The sequence below is a fragment of the Ovis canadensis genome, chromosome 3 (genome assembly GCF_042477335.2).
Source record: "Ovis canadensis isolate MfBH-ARS-UI-01 breed Bighorn chromosome 3, ARS-UI_OviCan_v2, whole genome shotgun sequence".
Taxonomy (NCBI): domain Eukaryota; kingdom Metazoa; phylum Chordata; class Mammalia; order Artiodactyla; family Bovidae; genus Ovis; species Ovis canadensis.
The window spans coordinates 186,467,179-186,490,630 of record NC_091247.1 but is presented as its reverse complement, the minus strand read 5'-3'; the positions used below and the strand labels follow the sequence as shown (position 1 = coordinate 186,490,630).

The following is a 23,452-nucleotide window of genomic DNA, read 5'->3' as shown; positions in this document are numbered from 1 at the left end:
TTGGGCATCCTCCCACCCCAAGACTCATAGAGTGAATGGTTCATGGCTTTGACCACCCAGAAGCCCCACCTCCTCCATGTGCAGTTCCCTTGGTGCAGACTTGAAGGTGCTTTGCAGTCCAGGCCTCTGCAACCTTTGCCACTGATAGTGACCAGTTTAAGGGTGGTGTGCAACCAAGCCAAGCTAGTCACAGTCAATGAAACTCAGTCCTGGGAATACTGATCAAGATTTTAGGGCAGTAGACTCCCTTTTTTCTATAGGGCTTGGTCCTGAAGGTTTACAGTGCTGCAGGGAATGGCACCCCACTCCAGTACTCTCGCCTGGAAAATCCCATGGAAGGAGGAGGCTGGTAGGCTGCAGTCCATGGGGTCGCTAAGAGTTGGACACGACTGAGCGACTTCACTTTCACTTTTCATTTTCATGCATTGGAGAAGGAAATGGCAACCCAGTCCAGTGTTCTTGCCTGGAGAATCCCAGGGACGGGGGAGCCTGGTGGGCTGCCGTCTATGGGGTTGCACAGAGTTGGACACGACTGAGGCAACTTAGCAGCAGCAGCAGGGAAAGGCCATCTTGTAACCTTCAAGGGACAGTCAGTTCTGAGCAGGTAGCCGATGCAGTACAGGCATTTCTGAGAAATAGAAACAGCATTCCCATGGCAGCTGCTGAGTTCTGGATCAAGATATGCGTGAACCTTCCTGGATCCACCAGTCACATGAGTCAGTATCCCCCTTTACGCCATTTTTGGGCATAGAATGTTTCTTTCTTTCTTTCTTTTTAATTGAGATAAAATTAACATACATTATGTTAGTTTCTGGAAAAGGGCATGGCAACCCACTCCAGTATTCTTTCCTGGGGAATTTCATGGACAGAGGAGCCTGGTGGGCTACAGTCCATGGGGTCGCAAAGAGCTGGACACAACTGAGCGACTCACACACACATGTTACTTTCAGGTGCACAACATAGTGATTCAATATTTTACATATTGCAAAGTGGTCACCACAATAAGACTATTTAACATCCATCACCATATACAATTACAGAATAAATCCAGCCTGAGTCAGGTTTTCTATAACTTAAGAGTCCAAAAGGCCTGCCGGATACACCCATTCTCCAGCATCATGGCTTTTATAAAATCAAATTAACAAAGTGATGGTTGCTTGAGTTAGCACAGATTCAGGGGAGGAAAAAAAAAACAAAACTGGATATTTCAAGATATCCTATTCAGGTTTTAGGACATCCCTAACCTACTTCAATTCTTGGGGGGGAAAATGCTTCAGAAGTGGAAAGACTTGAGTTTAAATCTTAGCTGCCTCACTAGCCATGTGACCTTGAACAAGTCATAAACCTCTCTGAGACTCTGATTCTTCAAATCTTTGAGGGCTATAAGGAGGGTAAAATGAAAGAATATTCATAAAGCACAGAGTATACAATAGGTCCACAATAAATGGTTTCCCACAATATGGTTCAGCCCATCTAGATCTGCTTAATTACATGGACATGGCAAGACATAGAGGGACAGACAAAAGGCCATCCTGGTCCCAAGGATTCACTCACTGGGGGACACTAGTGCCCAAGTGTACCTTCTGTGCATCTTATCAAGAAGCAAGCTAGTAGAATGGAAAAGAGCATTTGGGGTCACAGAGAGTTGGGTTTAGGTCCTACCTCTGCTCTGTAACCTCAGGCAAGTCACTTAACCTCGCTGAGCCTTGTTCCCTCATTGGCAAAATCCTGAAGGCAATACCTACCTTATAGGGAGTGTCATGAGGATGAAAGCATAATGCAGTGTGCACTAAACCTGGCATAATACTCAGCAAACGAGTATGATTACTTTCCCAGACCCCAGCCGGGGATCTTTCTCCATGGCTGGTCCTCAAGATGTTGCATCCCCCCACCCACTGCCCCAGAGCTCAGCCATGCCTGTGACTTCAACTCCTTGACCTCCCCAATGACCACCACAGCCCTATGTCCAGCCGGCCCTCTCCAGAGTTCAGAGCTCCTGGGCACATTCCACCAGAATGTCCTCCAAGCATCCAAGCCCAGCACAAAGTCCTGGTTCGTTCACTACTCTCCATATGATCTGGGTCTGTCATCTTGGTCTTGGAGGGTGAGCAGGTTGTAGGAGGTCACTATGGAGGATCTCTGAGCTCATCTCCAGCATATCATCTCCCCAGCTTGGCACCACTTCCTCCCCAGCCTTACTGCCTTCAAAAGCAGCACTGCCGATCTCCAGTGAACCCCAGCTTGAAAACTGACAGTCAGCCTGGACTTGTCCAACTTGTTCATCATAGCCCTCAAGTCTGCAAGAGTCTCCTCAGAGATGCTACCCTATGTCTACACCCCTCCTTGATGCCATTACCATCACCCTAGTCCAGACCCCTAGCACGACACATTCAGGCTCCGGTACCAGCCTCCCCATCCAGTTCACCCTCTGCTGATGGAGTCAACTGATGGTCAACAAAGGACCAGTGCAGCTTTCCTCCAATCTACTCCTACATGGAGGCTGGTCCTCCTAACACAACCATCAGGAACTGGAATGCCCTGTTGACAATGTCAGCGTCCTGGAAATTCTTTTTAAGGCTGAGGATGAGAAGAGGAAGCGTCCATGGTATTCATACGAGACACTCAGTAAATATGTGTTACATTAACCCATGCTTTTCAAAGCACATCCCTTGGATGGTCATCTCCGATCCAAGACAGACCACCCCAGAGATGTCTTTGTGAATCTCCTGAAAGCTGTGGGCCCTTGCTTCACAAAAGAGCACTTGCACGTTTGTATTTTGGGAATACTATTTCAGGGGGTTCTTCATTCCCTGGCCCATCTCTAAAGCCAAGTTTGCCCCTGATTGAACTCATTTTACAGAGACTGAGATGCAAAGAGAGGAAGGAATTTGTCCGAGAACATGCACAGCATGTGTTTCCAGGAGGCACTAGATCATCTTGTGAAAATGCTGGGGCCACTCCCTGCTCCAGTCCACAGCTCTGAGTAGTCGATCGCAGAACCCCTAGCCTGTCTGTTTGCTTCACTCACGCAAGAGTAAGAGGGAGACAGGCCTGCACTTCAAGGCTGGAGGGAGAAGATTGGGTAGAAATAGGAATCTAACCAGCCCCATGCATGGAAGACAGTTCCTATTCCATCCCTCTGCTCGAGTGCTCTCTTTCCTTCCTTGTGGGATTTTGGGGCCTGGTGATGTTACTGGCATCTAGAGTGTTCATGGAAGACTTCGTGGAAGAGGAGAACCCTGCTTGAGCCTCAGTTTTGGGTGCTGGAGGGAGGCAGGGACTAGGGGTTATTAATAGGCCTGGCTTGAGGGGCCCAGGGAGGGTGAATGTGATATAGACACCCAGCACAGTGGCTGGGAAGTACCTGACACCGGAAGGGGAGGGGGCCAGGAACAGAGGGGAGAGCCACCTCTCAAAATAGCCAGAGCAGAAGCCTATATAGGTGGCCATCCTTCCCCAGGCTCACTGCCTGAGGGGACCTCCCACCGGCCCAACCTTTCAGTCCAGGTTCCAGCCCTCCACCCCCTATCTGAGGTGAGTGGCAGCCACGGGGCTGGACCAGGATAGGGGGAGGAGGGGCGGGATGGCCAAATGTCCCCTTCCACCCCAGAGACACAGGCTGGGCTGGTGACACAGGCTGAGAGGCGGGCAGCCATGGAGTTCAGGGCTGAGAGTACAGTTCCTGGGGTCTCCATCCTAATTCATGGTGTGACCTAAAGCAAATTCCTCCCACTGGCTAAGCCCACCTACAGAACAAGACGGGTGGAGTCAGACATCTGTGGACTCAAGTGAGGCGGCCCTTGCCTGGGCAGAGGACACAGGAGGAAGGGGTATGGAGGGCTGATGGGCTGACCTAATGACATCATCTGATGCTCTGGCTGGGTGGACTATGGCGTCGAGTTAATGGGAAGCTTCTGCAGCAGGGAGAGAGAGAAGAAGCAGTGGGGAAGGATGGGGCTGTTGAAGTCCAGCCTCTGCCAAGGGGTCAGTGAGTGGGGACTCCGCGGAAGCTGATCTGAGGCTGAGACACGTGGAACCTGATTGGTATGGTCCTGGGCACTGGCAGAGCCCCGTGCAGTGGATCACTGGACTTGACGTTAGTAGAGCTGGGGTTGGATCCCTCTGATCCATTGCCTTGTTGTGTGTTTTTATGCCACTCGCTGACTCTCTCTCTGGTCTCAGTTTCCCCACTAGTTTAGCATAAGGATCCCTCAGCTGGGGAAGCAGATTTGCCAACAAGGCCCCTGAAGTAAGCTGAGCCTGGGGCTTGAGATGATAACACAGAAGCCCAGCATCTCCAAGTTAAAAGGCCAGTCAAGGCAGAAGCAACAGGGGCAGCTAAGGGGTCCAGGGATGGCTTCACACAGTGAGAGATCAGGACAGGAGCTGCAGCCTCAGTGCCTTGGAGACCAGCTGGCGGGCTGTCCCCTGAAGGAGCTGACTCACAGAGAAAGGGGCCCACTGGAGCCAGCAGCATCCTAATGTTCCCAGGAAGGGCAGCTGTCCAACACCAAGCTAGGGAGACAGTGTCGACAGTGAGTGCCAGGGAACCTGGGCTACAGGGTAGCAAGGCAGCTCTCCCTAGCTCCTCCACCAAGGAACACTATCTTAGCCCTGCCCACCTGCCCACACCTGAAGTCAGAGTGTTGAGAATCCACCACAAAGGACCACTTGCATACCATCAACAAAGTGGAGGGAAACTGAGGCCCAGGGACGGCGAAGGTCACAACCCAAGGGGACATAGGGACTTACTGCAGCCCCAGGTCTTGAACCCAGGGCTCCTGACTCCTTGTCCAGTGCTCTGCACACTTTAGAGACAGCTGGTTGCAGCCTGAACCCTCAGGGAACCCTGGGAAAGACAGCAATCAGTCTGGCTGCTTAAAGATCAGGTAGTGTCATGTTTCCCACAGATGAAGTTGGGGCCATAAAACCTGTGTCTCAGAAGTGTGGTCTGAGGGTGGCACCAGCTCCCCAAGAGTGGGCCTTGAAAGTGCACAGAGGGCAAGTACCTTCTGCCACCCTCCACTCCCCCATACGGTTTATAGGAGTAGGAGGAGTCCAGACCCGCATGATACTTTGGCTCAGGAGACCAGGAAAGCAAGTAGTTAGTGGGGATCCAAGAAGGGTCCTTTGAAAAGTCAGACTAAGGAAAAAAAAAAAATCGGTTTCTGTATTCCGAGTTCCTGACCAGATGTGGGATGGGGCACCCGTGGAGGGCCCTAGCTGCACCGGCCTATCCCTGCCACCTCACCTCCCAGTGGGTCAGGTTTCCAGACCTCCGCGCTCAGATTCTGCAGCATAAATTTGCAGCCAGGACAGACAGCGGAGGCAGAGGTAGGACTGGAGCGAGAACGGGAGTAGAGCCAAGGGCCCACGAGGATGTAGACCTGGCCCCCGTCGGTCCAGTATACTCCCCGAAGAGGCCGGACATCCTCGGAGGTGCGCGGATCCCAGACCCTACGTCGCACCATGCCGGCGCTTCCTGCTTGCCCTTGACGGCAGGAAAACCCTCCAACTGGGGACGCGGGCGCCCTTTAAATTCGAGGTTGCCCCTTCCCCTGGAGCCCTGGCTGCAGCCCCTGGGGTCCCGAGGACCCCCGGCAGGGCGGGCCGGGAGCGGCGGCGGGACCGTGCGCCAGCCGGCTAGCCCGGCCCGCACAGATCGGCGGCTCCGCTGGACTGAGCCGCTGTGGCTGCGCGCCGAGCCCCGCGCCCTCTGGCTCTGCGCCAGGCCGGCGGGCGTGCGCCCGGCGCGCGGCACTGCAGCGCAGGTCATATGAGCAGAAATGATGAGAAAAGCACTTTTTAATCTTTTCGCACTTGCTCTGCCCGCTCAAACAGTTGCAGGATGTCGATGACAGACTTGCTCCACGCTGAGGACATCAAGAAGGCAGTGGGGGCCTTTACCGGTGAGCAGCGCTCTCCCCTCCGCATCCCTCTCCCCTCATCCATCTCCCTGGCCCCTGCACCCCTGTGGGTCCCGCGGCTGGCCAGTCTTCCCCGGCGCTCCTATGCTCACGCCTTCCGCCGGGCGCTAGCGGAGCGTGGAGGAGGGTCCACGGCACTACCCAAACTTGGCCCCGGCGGGACCTGGCGCAGGCAGCGGGCTAGGAGGCCGGGCGCCCTGCCGGACAATCGAAACTCTCGGGCGCCAAAGGCTGGGTAACCGCGCTGCGAGGAGTCAGGTCCCGGACCAAGGGCGAAGACGGGGTGAAAAGCGGGACCTCTGGGTCCTTGTAAGCGCTCGGGGCTTTTTCAAGGCACTTGGAAGGGCCATAGGTGCGCGTGCTTCTTTCCCCGCGACCCCTTTCCGGAGAGGGCTCTTTTCGCCCAGCTACTCCTTGCTGGTTTCCTGAATGTCCAAGCCCCTTCTCCGGGGCTCAGAGCCCACCCCGCTCAACGGATCTGCGAGGGGGCGAGATGACCTTCCCCAAGCTGGCGCTCTGCTCTGCTCAGCGCTGCGCGCAGAGCATCCTCCGCGCTTGCAACTTCAGCCTCCTCAGGCACCAGGAGAGGGGAACGTATAGTCTCATGTCTCTGAGCTGCCCTGGACTTGAACGCTTAGCTGCTAAAGTTCCTCCTCCCTCCTGTCCCCCAGATGGGGAAACTGAGGGAGGCAGAGGATTAGAAACTTGCCCAAGGTCACTTCGCAGGGCAGAAGGGGGATGAGCACTGGGGTCACCTCGAGGTGTTGTCCCCATCCCCCTCCATCTAGTGTCTGAGGTGGACAGAGCAACTTTCCTCCCCTCCAGCCCAGGGAGGATACCTTGACTCTCCATAGGATTGCCCCTGCACCACCCCACCACCCCCGACACACATGTTACTTGGTCTAAGGTCGTCTACTTTCCCAGGTTGTCCTTAAAAAAGAGCTCAGGGTACAGAATATTGAAGGGGGGCTCCCTTCCTTTATGCTTGGCACTCCATCCCCTGGGCATGAAGCCTCCCTCCCAGAGCCCTGCAATAGCCCACCCACTTCTCCTTGACCGATCTTGTCCCTCTGAGAGGAAACCTAACTGGGAATTCTTGGGGAGACTTGCAGCACCCGCCCCCACCCCACCGGAATGGCTTTCTGCAGCAAAGCCAGGACTTCTGTGTCCTCCCCCTCCTCCTCCTACTATGTGACCTTGAGAGAAACTCGTCCTCTCCGTGTTCATTTCTGGCCACACAATCCATGGCCAAGAAAAAGGTCGACCCTCCTCCCCAACAACAGACACACATCATAGTCACTTTTCCTCCAATTCCCGTGCCCACCCCCACTCAGCCACCACCCAAAAGTCTTCATGGAAACCTCTCTGCCTTCAAATGCTACCCCTACCCTTAGCGAAGGGTATAGCGGAAGGTGGAGGGAGGTGGGGAGCCAGGGAGATCTGGGTGCAAGCCCCTCTCTGCCGCCCCTGGCTGTGCGACCTTGGTCCAAGCCCCCTTGCCTGGTCTGGACTCCCTCAGCCCTGCCATGGAGGTGTAGCTCCTCCATCCCCCAGGACTGGCCCAGCTGTAACACCCCCATTCTCCCACCTTTTACAAGGACCCTTCTCTGTCCTCGTTTTAACACCCTCCTCTCCATCTCCCAACAGCTGTCGACTCCTTTGACCACAAAAGGTTCTTCCAGATGGTCGGCCTGAAGAAAAAGAGCCCAGAAGATGTGAAGAAGGTATTCCATATCCTGGATAAAGACAAGAGTGGCTTCATCGAGGAGGAGGAGCTGGGGTAAACTGAGGCCTGCAGGGACTGATTGTCTGTGGCTCTGGGGGAGGGTGCGGGGTGAGGGTTGGGACGCTTGCTTCCAAGTTCGTATCTGTCTGCCCTGCTCTCTGCACCCGTCACAGAAAAGAACCATCTGCTGTTGCTTCTGGAAGAATAAAATCCTCTGCAGAAAGTGCAACTAACTAGGTTAAATTATAGCCACTTAATATTGCTAATGGAATGATGCTACTTAATAATTTAATACACACTGAGAGGCACTATTTCTCATTGCCTAACACCATAGCCAAGACAGAAAGCGCTCCCTTGGGTATTTCATTGATTTTCATTCCTCTAAAAGCCACTTTCTGCCATCCCACAGACCCCTGCCCTTCTGTACCAGGACAGTTAAGAACAATTCTGGGCATTTCATGTGGTACAGAACCAGCTTTGAGGGGTCAAGAGTCCCGGGAGCAAGGCAGAGAAGGTTATGACTAGGAAAAGGCAAAATGACATCAGCAAAAATCCTCCCACCATAACCCTCTCGGCCACCTGGCCCACGTCTGCCAATCCAGCTGTGCTTTATGTAACTCTCTGGCCAAGACTGCCTCGAATTTTGTCAGGAAGAGAAGGGGGAGGGTGTGGAGAGGGGCCTTTCAAGTAGAGACTTCCCCAGCCATCCTGTCTCTCCCCTAAACCATCGCACAAGGGTACCCTTTGTCTCCATCCTGCGCCTCTACCTTCCCATGCCCAATGCGTATATGCTCGCGCACACACATGCAAAGTCTGACTTCTATTTATCCTCCAGGCATCCCTTAATCCAGGAAGCCTCCCCTGACTCTTCCCTCTCCCTCAGTGGGATGGATGCACTGTTCAAGCAACCGCTTTCCACTTCCCACCATTGCATCCATCACACTGTGTGGCCTCTCTTGGAATACTTGACTTCCTCCCTGTTTTTTAACTTGGCTTCCAAAGACCATCTCTATGCCCCCATTTCTAGCGTGGCCCTGGCCCAGAGAAGATACCCTGGTATTTGTTTTGTTGACTGAATAAATAAACAAATGCAGGTGCCCTAGCAGAAGTGAGGGCAACCCTTTGCTGAGGACAGCCTGTCCTTCTCTGCGCACCCATCCGCGAAGCACAGCCATAGTGGGGCTACCTGGCCCAGCACAATGGCATGCATGCTCCCTGCTCATCCTCCTCTTCAAGCCATCTGCTTCCCCTGTGCAGATGCCAGCCCACCATCCACAAGGTGACCCTCACCTGATTCCCTCCCCCTTTTCTCCCTTTCCTCCTCCAGATTCATTCTGAAAGGCTTCTCCCCAGATGCCAGAGACCTGTCTGTTAAAGAAACCAAGATGCTGCTGGCTGCTGGAGACAAAGATGGAGATGGCAAGATTGGGGCTGATGGTGAGTACCCGTGACCTGGGCACATCATGGATCCTGGGATGTTTGGATGCCAAGAACTCAGAGCTGTGTCCCTCCATCACGAGAAGGGGAGGGGGGAGTCCCGCAGTCCCCAAGATTCGAAGAAAAACAGCAATCCATGAGGTCTAAGAGCTCTGTCGTGTAAGCCAGGCAAAGAAAAAAATGGTATTTTTTTCTAGATTTGAACAACCCCCAAGGAACAGATCCTTTCTCTCTCTCTCTCTGCTGTATAAGGAATCCAGAGAATTGGGGATATTTTCTGAACTTTGTCTGCACTTCTGCTTGGGTTCTGGTCTCAGCTCTGCCCAAATGGGCTCTGTGACCTTGGGCAGTCTCTCTCCTACTCTGGGCCTCAGCCTCCCATCTGTAACCCAAGGAGATGAGGCCAACTGATCCCCAAGGTCCCTACTGGCTCTCACATTCTCAGATTCCAGGGATGGAAATTCTTTCTCTCCTCTCCTCAGCATCTTGTCTTGGGTGTCCTGTAACTTCAAGTTTCAAAACCTGTTTTGGCTTCACCCAGGTATACCATTCCAGCACTGTAGGAGAGCCAGAGGGGTGGAGGGGGAAACAACCAGCCAGGGATCAGCTGGGAATTAGGAAAAGAAACATCTAGCCTGACCTTGCTTTTTGAACTTTGCTTTCAGGACAGGCAAGGGGTTGGTGGTCCGCCATCCCACACCTTTCTCCATTCAGATCTATCCAGCATTCACATCCCAGCATCTTTATCTTTTGTAGCATCACAACATCCTTAAGAATCATCTCCATTTTGCAAAGGGGCAAACTGAGGTTGAAGGTGCTTGACCTGCTCAGTGAGGTAGGACATAAGTGGGGAGTGAGGATTTAGAACCAAGTAGCTCTTTACAACCGGAGAAGGCAATGGCACCCCACTCCAGTACTCTTGCCTGGAAAATCCCATGGACAGAGGAGCCTGGTGGGCTGCAGTCCCTGGGGTCGCAAAGAGTCAGACAAGACCGAGCGACTTCACTTTCACTTTTCACTTTCATTCATTGGAGAAGGAAATGGCAACCCACTCCAGTGTTCTTGCCTGGAGAATCCCAGGGTAGGCTGCCATCTCTGGGGTCGCACAGAGTCGGACACGACTGAAGCAACTTAGCAGCAGCAGCAGCTCTTTCCAACATGCTACACCACATCTGTGCCAGTCCTAATGATGCTCCCTTCTGCCAATTTAGAAGGAAACTGTATTAAATGCTTAGGCTCTGGGCCCATGCTGTCTGGGTTCAAATCCCAGTCCAGCCACTTTCTCACTGTGTGATTTGGGGCAATTCAAGTAACTGCTTAGGCCTCAGTTTTCTCATCTCTGAACTAAAGATAATGATGCTTCCTATCTCGTTGGATTGTCAGAGGATTGCCTGTGTTAATGAGCGATGTGTATAGAACAGTGGCACAGAGAAGTGCTATATGCATGCCTGTTTAACTTTTTTAATAGCAGCTAGGTTGCATTCATCCTTTTATACTCAGTGTCTAGCCCACACCCAGCGCACACTTAATACACATTTGTTGCTGGAGTATGAAATCCAGCCTCCTATGCGCTCCTCGCTCTCTGCTCTTCACCAGTTGTGACCTTGACCATCAGCTCGCCACACCTAGGCTCCTGCATCTGACAAAGGGTGTGCACAGTTTTATCCTAAGACCTGCCTGGGCTCAGTGTAAAAATTTAGTGGCTAGAGACACAAAATCGCCTTGGGAAAGGTACAAGGATTCTGAACATGGACATAGTTTATTAAAGTTTTATGCCAGAAATGAGAATGGAGGAACTCTAACAAGGTCAGAAGCAATGAATCGCCTGGCCTTCCGTTGGCAGCTGCCCTTCCTGGGTCTGGGAAGGAGGGAGGTGGTTTTAAAGGAACCAGAGCAGAGGGTGCTGGAGGGAAATGGGTGGCTGGTTCCGGTGATTGCAGTGAATGGCACATCTCCCCACACCCCCATCCTCACTGGGTCACTTTTCAGACAGTTCCACCCAGAACCTGGTTCCAGCCATGACCCCAAGCCAGGCCTTTGGACCGCCTTCCCATTTTTATTTGCAGCCAATATGCTACAGCTCAGAAGCCCTAGGCAGGGTCTTCACGGCTGGCTGCCCACAGGCGACCTACACAATGAAGAAAAACCAGGCCAGATCCTGGCCTCCCTCCCTTTCTCCCTCCTTTTCTCCCTCCCTCCTCCCCTGCCCAGTGCAGATCTTAAAGCCCTAATTCAACTCTTCCATCAGACCAAAAAGACATTTACTGGGTAGCAAATATCTACAGTACCAGGGAGTGGAGGAGGCAAAGAGGAATTAGACCCACAACTTCCTGGCTGGGCACCTCTGAGCTCTGATTTCCTGACATGACAACACATAACTCACTGGGATTTTGTGAGGATTCTGTGGCAGTGTGGAGTGCACAGCACAGTAAGTACTCAGTAAACAGTGGCTGTAATACTATTGCTATTCCATCTGCTCAATGCTTACAGCTCTATGATACAGACACAAACACAGGGTAAATACCAGGCAGAGGCCGGGAGGTGCATACGATCTTTGCAAGAGGGAGACAGACTAGAGACCATGGGCAAGTCTGCCACAGGCCAAGGGGCAAGTGGAGGGAGGTCCAGGCGAGGGCTGGGTATCAGTCGGCAAAGGCACTAAGGCTGGGAGGTTTAAGGCATGTTAAGAAAGGGACTAGAAGCTGATTTGCGGAGGGTGGGAGGCAAGAGATGATGATTCCCAGGGTGAAGGATGTGTGTCCGGTCTGAAGCTGAACTCTGCACACACATCACCTCATGTGACCTCAGGATGACAGAGGACACAGATGCAAATGCAGGGAGAGGGGCTCCAGGGCCCAAGGTGACACTGGGGCCAAACCCAGGTCTGTCTGCCAGCATAGTCCAGGCTCAGGCCAACCTGGTGAAGTGTGGGAGTCAGGGCGGAACAGAAGAGAGGGGCGAGAGATGAAATGGGCAACAAGAACAGGTCACCCTGAGGTGGGAGGCCACATCTGGTACTCTGGAGATGAGAGCATGAAGACACGCATCCCCGCTTCTGCCCCCGTGCACCATACTGTTTCTGGAGGGCGACAGGAAGGATGGGTGTGATGGAGCCCAGTAAGCAGCGGGATGAGAGAAAGAGCCCTCCGTGGGCCCAGAATTTTCTATTTTAGGCTCTCTGCTTTGCTGCCTACTCCCTCTCAAGGCCAAAGAATCTAAGCCCTGTCCACCAGCTGGAAGACGCCTTCAGCTCCTGGTGGGACTTGGGACAGTTCATGGAACTTTGGTGCCTGCTCTTAACATCAGCAGTCAGATGACTGGCCAATCCTGGGGTCTCTTCAATCCCTGGGACTCCCCACATGCCCCCGTGCATACACCCCTAGACAGAGGGCCAGGTTGGCAGCTAGCTCAGCTGTGTGACCTTGAGTAAGAACAGCAGTGACATCTAACTCCAAGGAGCCCCCTGTGTGCCACACACTGCGCTTAGCGTTTTACTCATTTCATCTCCCCAGCTTCTTTGAGGATACTACTTCTATCCCCATTTTACAGATGAAGACACTGAGTCTCAGAGAGGCTAAGGGTTTGCCTAGGAAGAGACAAGGTCAAGATCTGAGTTCAGGTCTGTCTGGATCCAAAGCAAGTGCTCTGTGCCACCTGCTTCAGCCATGCATTCATTCCAAGTCAAAAGGCATCTACCATAGATGACTTTGTTTATTGACTTATTGCTTCTCTCTTCCTCTGGGATGGATGTCAGCTCCACAAAAGCAGGAACTTTGGTTCAACTCTGACCCCAACACGTAGAACAGAGCACATAGTAGGGGCAAAAGAAAAGTTCAGTGAATGAATGAATGAGTGAATGTATATGTGTCCAGCCTGGGGATACAATGACGAGGAAGTGTGGTGTACAGGGAGTGGGCCTCAGGCTAAGGGTGGAGACCCGTTTTTGGCTGCGGGCTTCCATGTAGCAGGTGCCTGGGGCTTCCAGAACCAGGGGTACTGCCTCCATCTCTAGCTGCTTGCCCTTCTGAAGGTGAGTGATATTTACCAGGTCCTTAAGGATCCCAGACTGATGAGAGTGGGTAGAAAGACAAAGTTCTAATTATAACCCTTTGCTTTCCTGTCTCTCAGGGAAAGAGATGGGAAAGAAAAGTCAAGGAAGTTTCCTTACTTCCTGGAAGCTCAAAGACTTTTATAGATGTGGTCAACTGATTCTCAACAGCCACCTTTGAAAGCCTGGTGCAGAGCTGGTAAGGGGGAGAGTTAAAGTAGAAAAGGAAGGAGAAGCTGGGCAGAAGATGGAAGATGCCCCCAAATCCAGGCATCAGTAACAGGCAAGACTAAGAAGTGTCAGGTTCCTTCTCAAGTACTTGTCCTCTCCCACCGTGGGTCTCCAGCAGCACCCAGCCCACAACACAGATGGCTGGGCCCCGTCCTCAGGGCTTCTGCTTCCTTAGGTCCAGGGTAAAGCCCAAGCGTTTGCATTTCTACTGAGTTCCCACGTGGTGTTCATGGTCCGGGGACCACACTTTGAGTACCACTGCCTTATGACCATCCTAGAAAGTAGATGCCATCACTCTTCTGGTTTACAGATGAGGAAACTGAGGCACTCAGCAGTTACGGAGCATGCCCAGGGTCACCCAATAGCAGAGTCAAAGCTGAGACTCAGAGATCCCAGCAGGACCCTCTGCCACCCTGCATGTGTCCACAGTCTGGGTTCTCTGTACCCAATCCCTGCCCGCATGGATGGGCAGGCTGATGAGAAGAGTGGGCACCATTCATGGGCACTTCCTTCAGGCCTCACAACAGCATCCCAAGATGTGCTCTCATTGTACAGACAGAGAAGGGAAGGGAGTACAAACCAAGGCCCAGGAAAGTGAGTGGCTTACCCAGGATCACACCGCTACTCAGGACTGGGGACCTGCTGCAAGCCTCGACACTCTCTCACCAGCAGTCTCCCTGCCCCACACTGTAAACAGGAACTGCATACCCATGTACATACACCCACACACAGCAATCCTAGTTAGTTTCCTGAAACCTGATCCCAGTGGCAGATCCCGTTTCCTATGCTTCAGGCAGGGTCCAACTCAAGAGCCCATGGTTTGCTTTTTGCTTCCATGGCTGAGAAATTAAGTCACAACGATTGCCTGCCCCTTGCAGTTGGTTCCATGTGCCTGAAGGCATTTGCCTTTTCTGCTTCCTTCTGGAAAAAATCTGTTCTCTTTTATCCTTAAGTAGCCTATTTAATGGGAGAAGGCAATGGCACCCCACTCCAGTACTCTTGCCTGGAAAATCCCATAGACAGAGGAGCCTGGTGGGCTGTAGTTCATGGGATCAGGAAGAGTCGGACACGACTGAGCAACTTCACTTTCACTTTTCACTCTTATGCATTGGAGAAGGAAATGGCAACCCACTCCAGTGTTCTTGCCTGGAGAATCCCAGGGTAGGCTGCCATCTCTGGGGTCGCACAGAGTCGGACACGACTGAAGCGACTTAGCAGCAGCAGCAGCCTAATTAATGTGGGAGGCGAGAGGGAAGGAGTGAGCCCTCAGGCTGAAACTCCTGAAGTCAGGCAGAAAACACAACCTGTAGAGTGTGAGTTATCGGCAGTGTGAATAGTCAAACCTTCTCCCCTCTCTGGGCATCCATGTCCTCATCCCAAAGTGGGGATAAAAATAGCCACTTTCAAAAACCGCTGCGAGAGTTAAGTGAGTACTCTGGAAATGATTCTTTTCCTCTTGTCTCATGTGCTTTTTCTTGCGAGTGCTAAGTCACTTCAGTTGTGTCCGACTCTGTGTGGCCCTGTGGTCTGCAGCCCACCAGGCTCCTGTGTCCATGGGATTCTCCAGGCAAGAATACTGGAGTGGGTCACCATTCCCTCCTCCAGAGGATCTTCCCAACCCAGGGATCAAACCTGCATCTCTTATAAGCTACCTCAAAATCCTTTGGAAATAGTGGAATACCCATCCTCAAAGGAAATGAAACCGAGTCTAAGACGGGAAGAATGTGAGAAGGACAAAAGGAGAGTCCTGCCCGCCTCCCTGTAATTCCAGCCCTCCAGCCCCTATGGGGTTTGATTTCCAAGGCAGGCAGGAGGGGCACACCAGGGCCCCAAGGCGTGCAGTGTTTTGTCCTATTTCATTGCCTCCTCATCCGGGCTCAATACAGTCTAGGGGATGGAGTCTGTGATCCCCAGTAAGAGATGTGAAAACAGGCCCCGCAGATGTGAAGCGTCAAAGTCACACAGCAAGCCCTTGGCCGAATGGAACCTGGGTGACTCTGCCACTCCCTCCAACAGGCTGAGCTGGGACATTTGAGTTATAAATGGTTTCTGTGCTTAGCAAGATGCTTGCTTTTATTCCCGTGTGGACTCTCCCTAACTCCCAGCCTTATGCTGCACTAGATAAGATTTAGCCAAGGGAGGGCAGGCAGCACTTCTTATATAACCGCCCTCCTGCCAAAAGGAACAGCAGCGAGGGGAGAAAGAAAGATGTCCCCTCTTCTGGCCCTGGAGGTTACAGCTTAATTTGGAACCCAGGGCCTTTCAGTTCCAACCTCTGAGAAAGAGACACATACTGCCACGAGCCAGGCCTGAGTTATAATCGTCCTGGCTGAGTGACGCTCGGCCTCAGTTTCCCTGTAAGTAAAATGGGGATAAGAAAGCTGGTGAGGATGAAGTGGGACAGCTCCTAGGGTGGTGCCTGGCTCAGAGGGCACCCCCAGCACTGTTCACTGACTCTTCATTGCCTTCTGCCTTGACCTCAAATGACCAGCCTCCCCGTCCTCTGGGGTGGGAAAGTGATCCCTGTTTGCAATACCGATTTATAAGAAACCCAGCCCAGGAGCTATTTAGAGGCGAGGTGATAAACCAGAGGCCTGCCTTCATCCTGCTCCTCACGACAGAGGGGAGGAAAGTGTCTTCCAGGCGCTGACTCAAAGTTCGTCTCACTTTCCCCTCAGGCTATCAGCGGGTGCTGCGCTCACCTGTCAATAGCTTCTAATTTTGTCCAACCCCCACAGTGCAGGGACCTGGGACAGACCTAATTAGGCTAATTTCAGTTTCAGAAGGGAAAGGAGAGGACTGAACCCGCCCATCCTCTGAGCCTTTGCCTGCTCCCTCCTCTGCTCACCCCCCACCTTTCCTCTCTTCCTGATCAGACGATGAGGACACCAGCCAGATGGCCCCCTGGGGCCTCAGGTGAGGTTTCCTTGGCGAAGGTAGGGTGTACCTGAATTCCTCTGGGAGGAAGTGCTCTGGATGTCCCCCCTGCCCAAGAACCACTGTACCTCGTATAGTACTCACTGTCACCCTACGAGGAGATACTCTCCTTGTCCCCATTTTGCAGATGCGGAAACTGAGGAGCAGAGAATGAGTGTCTGTGGACAGGCATATGAGGGATGGGACCCTAACACGGATGGTATAGACAGTGTCAGAAACATGTATCACATCAGTGATTTGCTCTTTGGGCTTCCTGTATCTTCTGTCTGTTTCCATCTTCCTATCTTAGTCTCAGGATTTTTGTGATTATGGTTGTTATTTCAAAGCCCCAACCTGTCCCAGTGGTGCTGAGGAGATCCAAAGAACTAACATTTATACACCATCTCCTATATGCCAGGCATCTATCTGTATTTTCTCATCGGGTCTTCCCAAGAGCTGTGCAAGTGGACGTTATCATACCCATTGTACACATGAGAAAACTGAGGCTCGGAAAGGTAGGTAGTGACCTAAGGCCACCCAGCCCAGCCAGGATGTGTTAGAACAAGACTCAGACCCAGCTTCCAGGATTGCTGGAAGGTTGTCAGCAAGTGCCAGATGGGACAGGAAATGGCGGGGGCCAGGGTAGGGGCAAGAAATAAAGGTGATGGGGCCATCTGTGGTGTCACCCACCCCCACACACACCCCCTTGCCGGGCAGCATTCAGGCATTTCATGGGTTTGGTTTTAAACTAGCTGGAGCCGTAGAAGCATCCTTTTTCCCCCCACCTCGGGGTATATGGGATCTTTGTTCCCCAACCAGGTATCGAACCAGCACCCCCTGCATTGGAAACCTGGAGTCTTAACCACTGGACCACCAGGGACATTCTTGAGCTAGTTCTTGACCGCTAGGGAAGCATCTTGATAATAACAGCTACCAAATGCTGCGTGCTAGCTACAGACCAAGTCAGTGATAAGGGCTTTAGAGCTGCTTCCTCTGAACAGCCCAAGGAGCCACACTTTACAGATGAGGAAACTGAGGCACAGTGAGGGGAAGCACCTAGTCCCAGGTCAAGAAGCAAGAAATGGGAGTTGACGGTTGACTCCGAGCTCCTGTGCTCCACACTCCGGAGGGGAGCTGGAAAGGTGTCTTCTAGACCCAAGGCTGCACAAATAAGAAAACCCAGACCTGGCAGGGTGAGGTGTCCTGTCCAGGGACATGAGTGAAGGCAGAACCAAGACCAGACCCCCATCCTCTGATGTCCATCCCCCTGCCAGCCTTTCACTGCCAAATCACTTGACCTGGACTTTACAGAGTCTTTGTAGGTTTGCTTGTTCGTTTTTTTCTCAGGAGAGACCTAGATGTTTTAAGAGAGACGTTTTGGCAGGAGGGCTATTAGTTAATTGGCTGGTTCGTAAGAGCTCTGCCCTGAGAGCGGCACTAAAGGAACAGAAGCGCTGACCCCTGCCCTGGATTTGTCTCCCAAGTGCCCTGCTGCCGGTTCTGGGAGGACAAAATTAGAATCCTGTGTTTTCTGCAAAAAGCCAGGGCGTGTACTATTGTGACACCCTGACTGCTTCATGGGGGATCCCAGAGGTCTGTTTTTAGAGGCTTTTGAAAACCTCATGGGTCGAAAACACCTCCATAGTCAGGCTCTAAAATGTCAGACATTCTACTGCTGGAGGGTCCCGTGGTTGGTGCCCCTGGTCCCCTTCACGCTGACTGCCCCAGATGCCATCAGGTGTGAAGGTGACAGGCTCTTTGCTGAGGAGCAGCCAAGAACCTGTCATTTCTAGGGTGAAGGTTGGGGGTGGCGTAGATGGAGGTCAGGAAATGGAAAGGACCAATTACCCCTCTTGACAATTACCCCATGAGCAGGTGATGGTGGGCAGACTCATGTCTCCTTTATCCCAGAACAGAGTGACTCAATGACTAAGGACAGGCTATGTGGGCTCCAGCCAGTTTCTCAGATCAAATGGCAGGTTGAAGCTAGAGAGATTTCATGCTTCCATCCGGTGTGAGATACTAGCCTTCTCAGGAACAGCCTTTCTACCTTCATGTAGGGGGTGTTCCTGAGACCACAGCCAAATCCCTGTTCCTGTCCCTTCTATGCTGTGTGACCTTGAACTTGACCTCTTCAGGCCTCCACTTCCCCATCTATAAAATGGGAATCATCCCACTCGCCTCCTGGGGCTGTCATGAGAATTACATGCAGAAAGTCAGTACTTGTTGAACACCTAAGGAGCGCTCGTGAGCCATGCCATCCATCCATCCGTCCACCCATTTGGCATTTGTTTACAGGCATCTGCTGGGGGCCAGGTCTGTTCTGTTGCTAAGAGAGTTGTGAGCAAGAGAGAGAGTGCCCCCTGACCCATGGGGGTTTACACTGTGGTAGGGGGAGACTGAAAGAGATAAGCAATTACATAAGTAAGATAATTTCAGAGAGTGATCAGTTCCATGAAGTAAATAAAAAACGGCTAATATGACAGTCATGGGGTGGTGATATTTGAGCTGGCGCCTGTGTTACTCTAGACCCAGGTCAAAGTAGGTCGGAAACCTCCAGGTTAAAGGGGGAAGTTTGAATCATGTCCTCTGTGCGATCTTGGTCATGCAACTGGACTGCAGCCTCAGTTTCCCCACCTATAAAATGCAGACAAAAGCCACTCTCCCATGGAGGAAGTGAGAACTTAATGAGATGATAAATGCAAAAATGCTTCCCACGGAGGATAAAAATAAGAATTTTTAAATTCTATAAAAAAGGGCAATATTAATCAAAATACTAATGGTAAAAGATATCTTGGGGCTTCCCTGGTGGTCCAGTGGTTAAGACACTGTGCTTTCAATGCAGGGGGCACAGGTTCAATCCCTGGTCAGGGAACTAAAATCCCACAGGTCTCACTGTGCAGCCAAAAAAAAAAAAAATCATTTCAAAAGAACCACCTGCCTTAGTAGGGTGCTGTAGGTTCAGAGGAGCCCCTGGTGAGAAAGCAGACGCTTTGATGCCTGGACTGTGGGAGGAATTTTTAGTGTTTGATGATGGGTTCCATTCCTGACGTTCACTGTGACCCCTTAGCCCACCACCCTGAGGGTTTTCAGGATGAGCAGGAGACTTCTCCCCCTCTCTCACCTTGATTTGATCCCCAGGCCCCCACTTCCAGGTCGCCTGACTTTCCTGGCCTCAGGGACTAGCTGGGGACAGGAGAGGGTGGTGTCCATTTCCCAGGTCAAATCCCCAAAAGATGAGGCGCCCTCCACCTGGCGGGGTCAATGGCAGGTCACGTCCATGATGATAGCATGTGTTGGTTTAAGCAGTTTTGTTTTCTCACTTGGTGATTTTTTAAATCCTTCTAACTTTGTAGGTCCAACAATAGCCCAGCATCCCCAGTGATAACATTTTACATAACCATGTGCATTGAAGAAATTACCCTGGGAGGTTTTCACAGTATGTTTCATACCAAGCCTGGGGAGGACAGGACGAACCTCAGGGGAGCCCCAGATACCTCTTGTGGCCTTTTTGAAGCCACTTCTCATTCAGTTTTTTGTTTGTCTCTGACTAGGAATTGTTACTGCCCTCTCCCTTCACTCCAGGGCCAGACGGGAGCAGACGCCCAGCAAACAGGGCCAGCCTGAGCCTCAAAGCCTTCTCAGTCCCCACCTGTGCTGTCCCCACATCACACCTGCGTTTCCAGAGGTGACGGGGCCTTATCTGAGGGTCCCCCAGTGTCTGGCAGGCTGGGGACATGGCATCTCAAAGACACATATTGGAGAGGGTGGCCGACTCCTTCTGTCTTCTCTCGTTTCTTGGAGAGAAAAACAACAGGGAAGACTCTCCTAAAGCAAATCTTCCAAATAAAGGTCTCAGATGACCTGACTGCTGAGCAGAAACCCTACTGACCAGCACACGAGGACCCCACAGTTGAGAACACATGGAGCAGGGAGGGTAGAAGAGCTGCCAGAAGGGGCTGAGGCCTCCTGTGCACCAGACTTCTCTTCTGACGGCCTCTGAGTCAGAAGCAGAGCTGTCTTTTACAGAGGATGCTAGTGGGGCTCAGAGAGGCTCAGCGCCTTGTCTAAGGTCACACAGCCCACAAGGGGAAGAGCCAGATTCAAGCGCCCAGGCCTCTCTAGCTGAGCTTGTCTTATCATGCAACAGGCCAGCCCAGCACGACTACTGAGTCTTCCCCAAATACACACCGTTGCTTCCTGCCCTCCGAGACTAGACCCCTCCCTCTGCTTTCTCCTATGGGAATCCTGCATCTGCCTATATGCCTATATCGAAAGCTACCTTTTCTCTGAGGGTTTTATTGATGCCTTAAATAGAAGGCACCTCTTCTTGCTGGGAACACAGAGTCTCTGTGCCTCTCCCATCTTTTCACAAACACATGTGGTCCCCTTGGTGTCAGATGCAGAGCCAAGAGGTGGGATGGAGGAAACAAAGCCTGAGAGGGTCCAATGCAGGAAGCAGACAGCAAGTGAATAAGCAAGAATAGACTCAGAAGTATTCCTAGAGTGGGGAGTGCTGTGAAGCTAATAAATAAATGGTGATAGCAAAGAGGGTCTCAGTAGGGGTGGGTCACTGCTTGTACCAGAGGGGTCAGAGAAGGCCCCTTGAGAGGTGACATCTGAGCTGAGACCAGCTGAGTGAGAAGGAACTGGCTGTGAGGAAGCCTGGAGAATGTACCAGGCAACAAGAATGGCAGGTGCAAAGATCCTGGGGTGTGAATGCCCTCAGCATGCTTGAGATTCAGAGAAAAGGCCAGCAGCACAGAGCACTTCCTGATATCATCTTCTTCCAGAAACTCCTATGGTGCAGGGACCATCTTGGACTCCCCTGCATCTCCCCTCATCTGGTTGCCCCATCCTTTGTTCATTTTAATGGAGTTGGATTTACTAGAAAGATGTCTGATTGCCCCCTGGTGCCAACACTGGTCTCTCTCTGACATCCTTAATATTAAGGCAAAGCATGGCCAACGTACACTGCTGGGGAAGGGGGTGACCACCATGGACTGGCAGGCAAGCCCACATGGAGGGATATGGATCCCAGAGCTTGACTCCTCAGCCAATTATTACCTGAAGTCACTGAGAAGTCACTTCTGCTCTCTGGTCCTCAGTTTGCCTCTCTGTAAAATGGGGATAATAACTCCCAGTTCCCTAGCGTTTGATGATTAAATGAGGAGCTGTGTGAGACAGGGGCTTCCCAGGTGGTGCTAGTGCTTAAGAACCCACCTGCCAGTTCAGGAGACATAAGAGATGCAGGTTTGATCCTGGGTCAGGAAGATCCCCTGGAAGAGGGCATGGCAACCCACTCCAACATTCTTGCCTGGATATCCCAGAGGAGTCTGGCAGGCTACAGTCCATGGGGTTGTAAAGAGGTGAACATGGCTGGAGCAACTTAGCATGCGTGCATGTGAGACAGAGCCCAGCTCATTCTGAGCACCAGGACGCGCTCACCCCTCTGAGCTGTGTACAGAAGTCACATGGTCAGTCTCCTCCAGGGTGTGGCTCGGTCCCCCAGAGGAGGAGGAGCACACAGCTGTTCCTGAACTTGGCTGTTCACCAGAATCACCTTTTGACAAATAAAATAACTCATCCCTCCCCAGACCTTCTGAGTCAAAAATTCTGTAGTAAGGGCCTGGGACTCTGTGTATTCTCAAGATTCTGGTGGTGACCCTCATGGGTTAAACCTAGGGGCTAAGACAGAGCTCAGAAGAGGAGCTAAAACCAAGCACTAAGAAAGAGATCTGAAGCCTGGCTGTGCTTCTTTCTAGCTGTGTGACCCCATAGACTTTGCTGGACTCTGAGCCTCTGTTTCCTTTCCTCTCTGTAGAATGGGAATAATGATAAAATGCACATCATGGGATTTTTGTCAGTTAAATAAGATGTTATATATAAAGTACTTAGAAAACTGACTGGTATGTGATAAACATTCAGAAAACTATCATGGCTGTTATTATTGTAGTTAGTATTACTAATAATTTGTGGGTGACATGACATCATGACACAAAAAAATATGGCAGGTGCATCATTTCCCATCTCACCTCATTCATTCACTCATTCATTCATTCATCCCCATGCTCACTCCCTCCATCACTCTAGCTCTTTCTTCTGCAGCATATTTGAGAATCGAAAAAAAACACCATGCAGCAGAGCTGGAGGGTGTGTGTGGGGGGGGGGGATGTCTCCCCGTGGTCAGGTCCCAGCCAGTGCCCCAGGCCGCCGTCCCCCTCTGACTCACCTCTGTCATTTTCTTTTGCAGAATTTTCCACTCTGGTGGCTGAAAGCTAAGAGGCTCTGACTGCCCGGATCTTGCTCCTCTCTGCCCTGAACACCCGATCTCAGCCCCTCTCGCTGCCCTCCTGCCTTTCTGTTCAGTTTGTTTATGTTATTTTTTACTCCCCCATTCCCTGTGGTCCTCTCATGACACCAATATTCTGGAAAATGACAGAGAAACAATAAAGGCTGTACCAATCAGATTCTGCTGCTGAAGGAGCAAGGTCTGGTAGGGTTTGGATCCTCTTTTGACTTTCCAGGTGGGGGTGGGGCAGGATATAGACAGAAAAGATGAAATGGAACGGAAATTTACTGAGACCCTCCTCTGCCTTTGGTACATAGCTTGCCCATTCATTGCTGAAACCATCCATCAGGTAATTGATGAAATTCCCATTTTACAGATGCAGAAACTAAGTCTTGGAGAGCAAAGTGATGTGTCTAAATCCACACAGCTAGGACTTGTGGTTGGATGGATGGATGGACGGATGGATGGAGGGACAGATGGATGCTCATTATGACATTTTTGGTTACAAATGATAGAAATCCAACTCAAAGTAATGCAAGCAAAAAAAGAAGAAAAAAACAAAGACTTGGTTATGTTCCTGAATAGTTCAGGAGCACACTTTCAGGAACAGCTGAATCAAGGAACTCAAATGATTTAATCAGGATTAAGTCCTTCCCCCATCTCTGAGCTCTGGTTTTCTTTGTGCTGAATTCATTATCAGGCAGGCTCTCCCTCCTGATGGCAAGATTCCTCCAGTAACTCAAGGTGTACATTCAGAATATCAGTTTTTAAAAAAGAGCTTCCCTTTTACAATCACTCCATCAGAAGGCCCCAAATTTAGTCCTATTAATCCCAGCAGCTCATATTTACTGAACACTTATTCTGTGCTGAGCCGT

At 51.6% G+C, this 23,452-nt stretch overlaps 1 protein-coding gene and 1 non-coding gene across 4 annotated transcripts; both read left to right on the top strand.

Moving 5' to 3' along the window:
* Positions 1 to 3,428: 3,428 nt before the first annotated feature.
* On the top strand, positions 3,429 to 22,753 carry PVALB (parvalbumin). Of its 3 annotated transcripts, none has more exons than XM_069586485.1 (5): positions 3,429 to 3,534; positions 5,842 to 5,909; positions 7,575 to 7,707; positions 8,981 to 9,090; positions 22,539 to 22,753. In XM_069586485.1, exons 2-5 carry the CDS (start codon positions 5,849 to 5,851, stop codon positions 22,565 to 22,567), a joined length of 333 nt encoding a protein of 110 aa, XP_069442586.1. In that variant the 5' UTR covers positions 3,429 to 3,534; positions 5,842 to 5,848; the 3' UTR covers positions 22,568 to 22,753. The 3 variants fall into 3 exon arrangements, with proteins under 3 accessions (XP_069442586.1, XP_069442583.1, XP_069442584.1); XM_069586482.1 differs by lacking the exon at positions 22,539 to 22,753 and adding an exon at positions 13,219 to 13,334 and having other exon boundaries at positions 3,435 to 3,534; XM_069586483.1 differs by lacking the exons at positions 3,429 to 3,534; positions 22,539 to 22,753 and adding exons at positions 5,331 to 5,439; positions 13,219 to 13,334.
* TRNAE-UUC (transfer RNA glutamic acid (anticodon UUC)) lies at positions 19,088 to 19,160 on the top strand. Its single transcript has one exon. It is a non-coding gene; the product is annotated as a tRNA-Glu (tRNA).
* Positions 22,754 to 23,452: the final 699 nt, after the last annotated feature.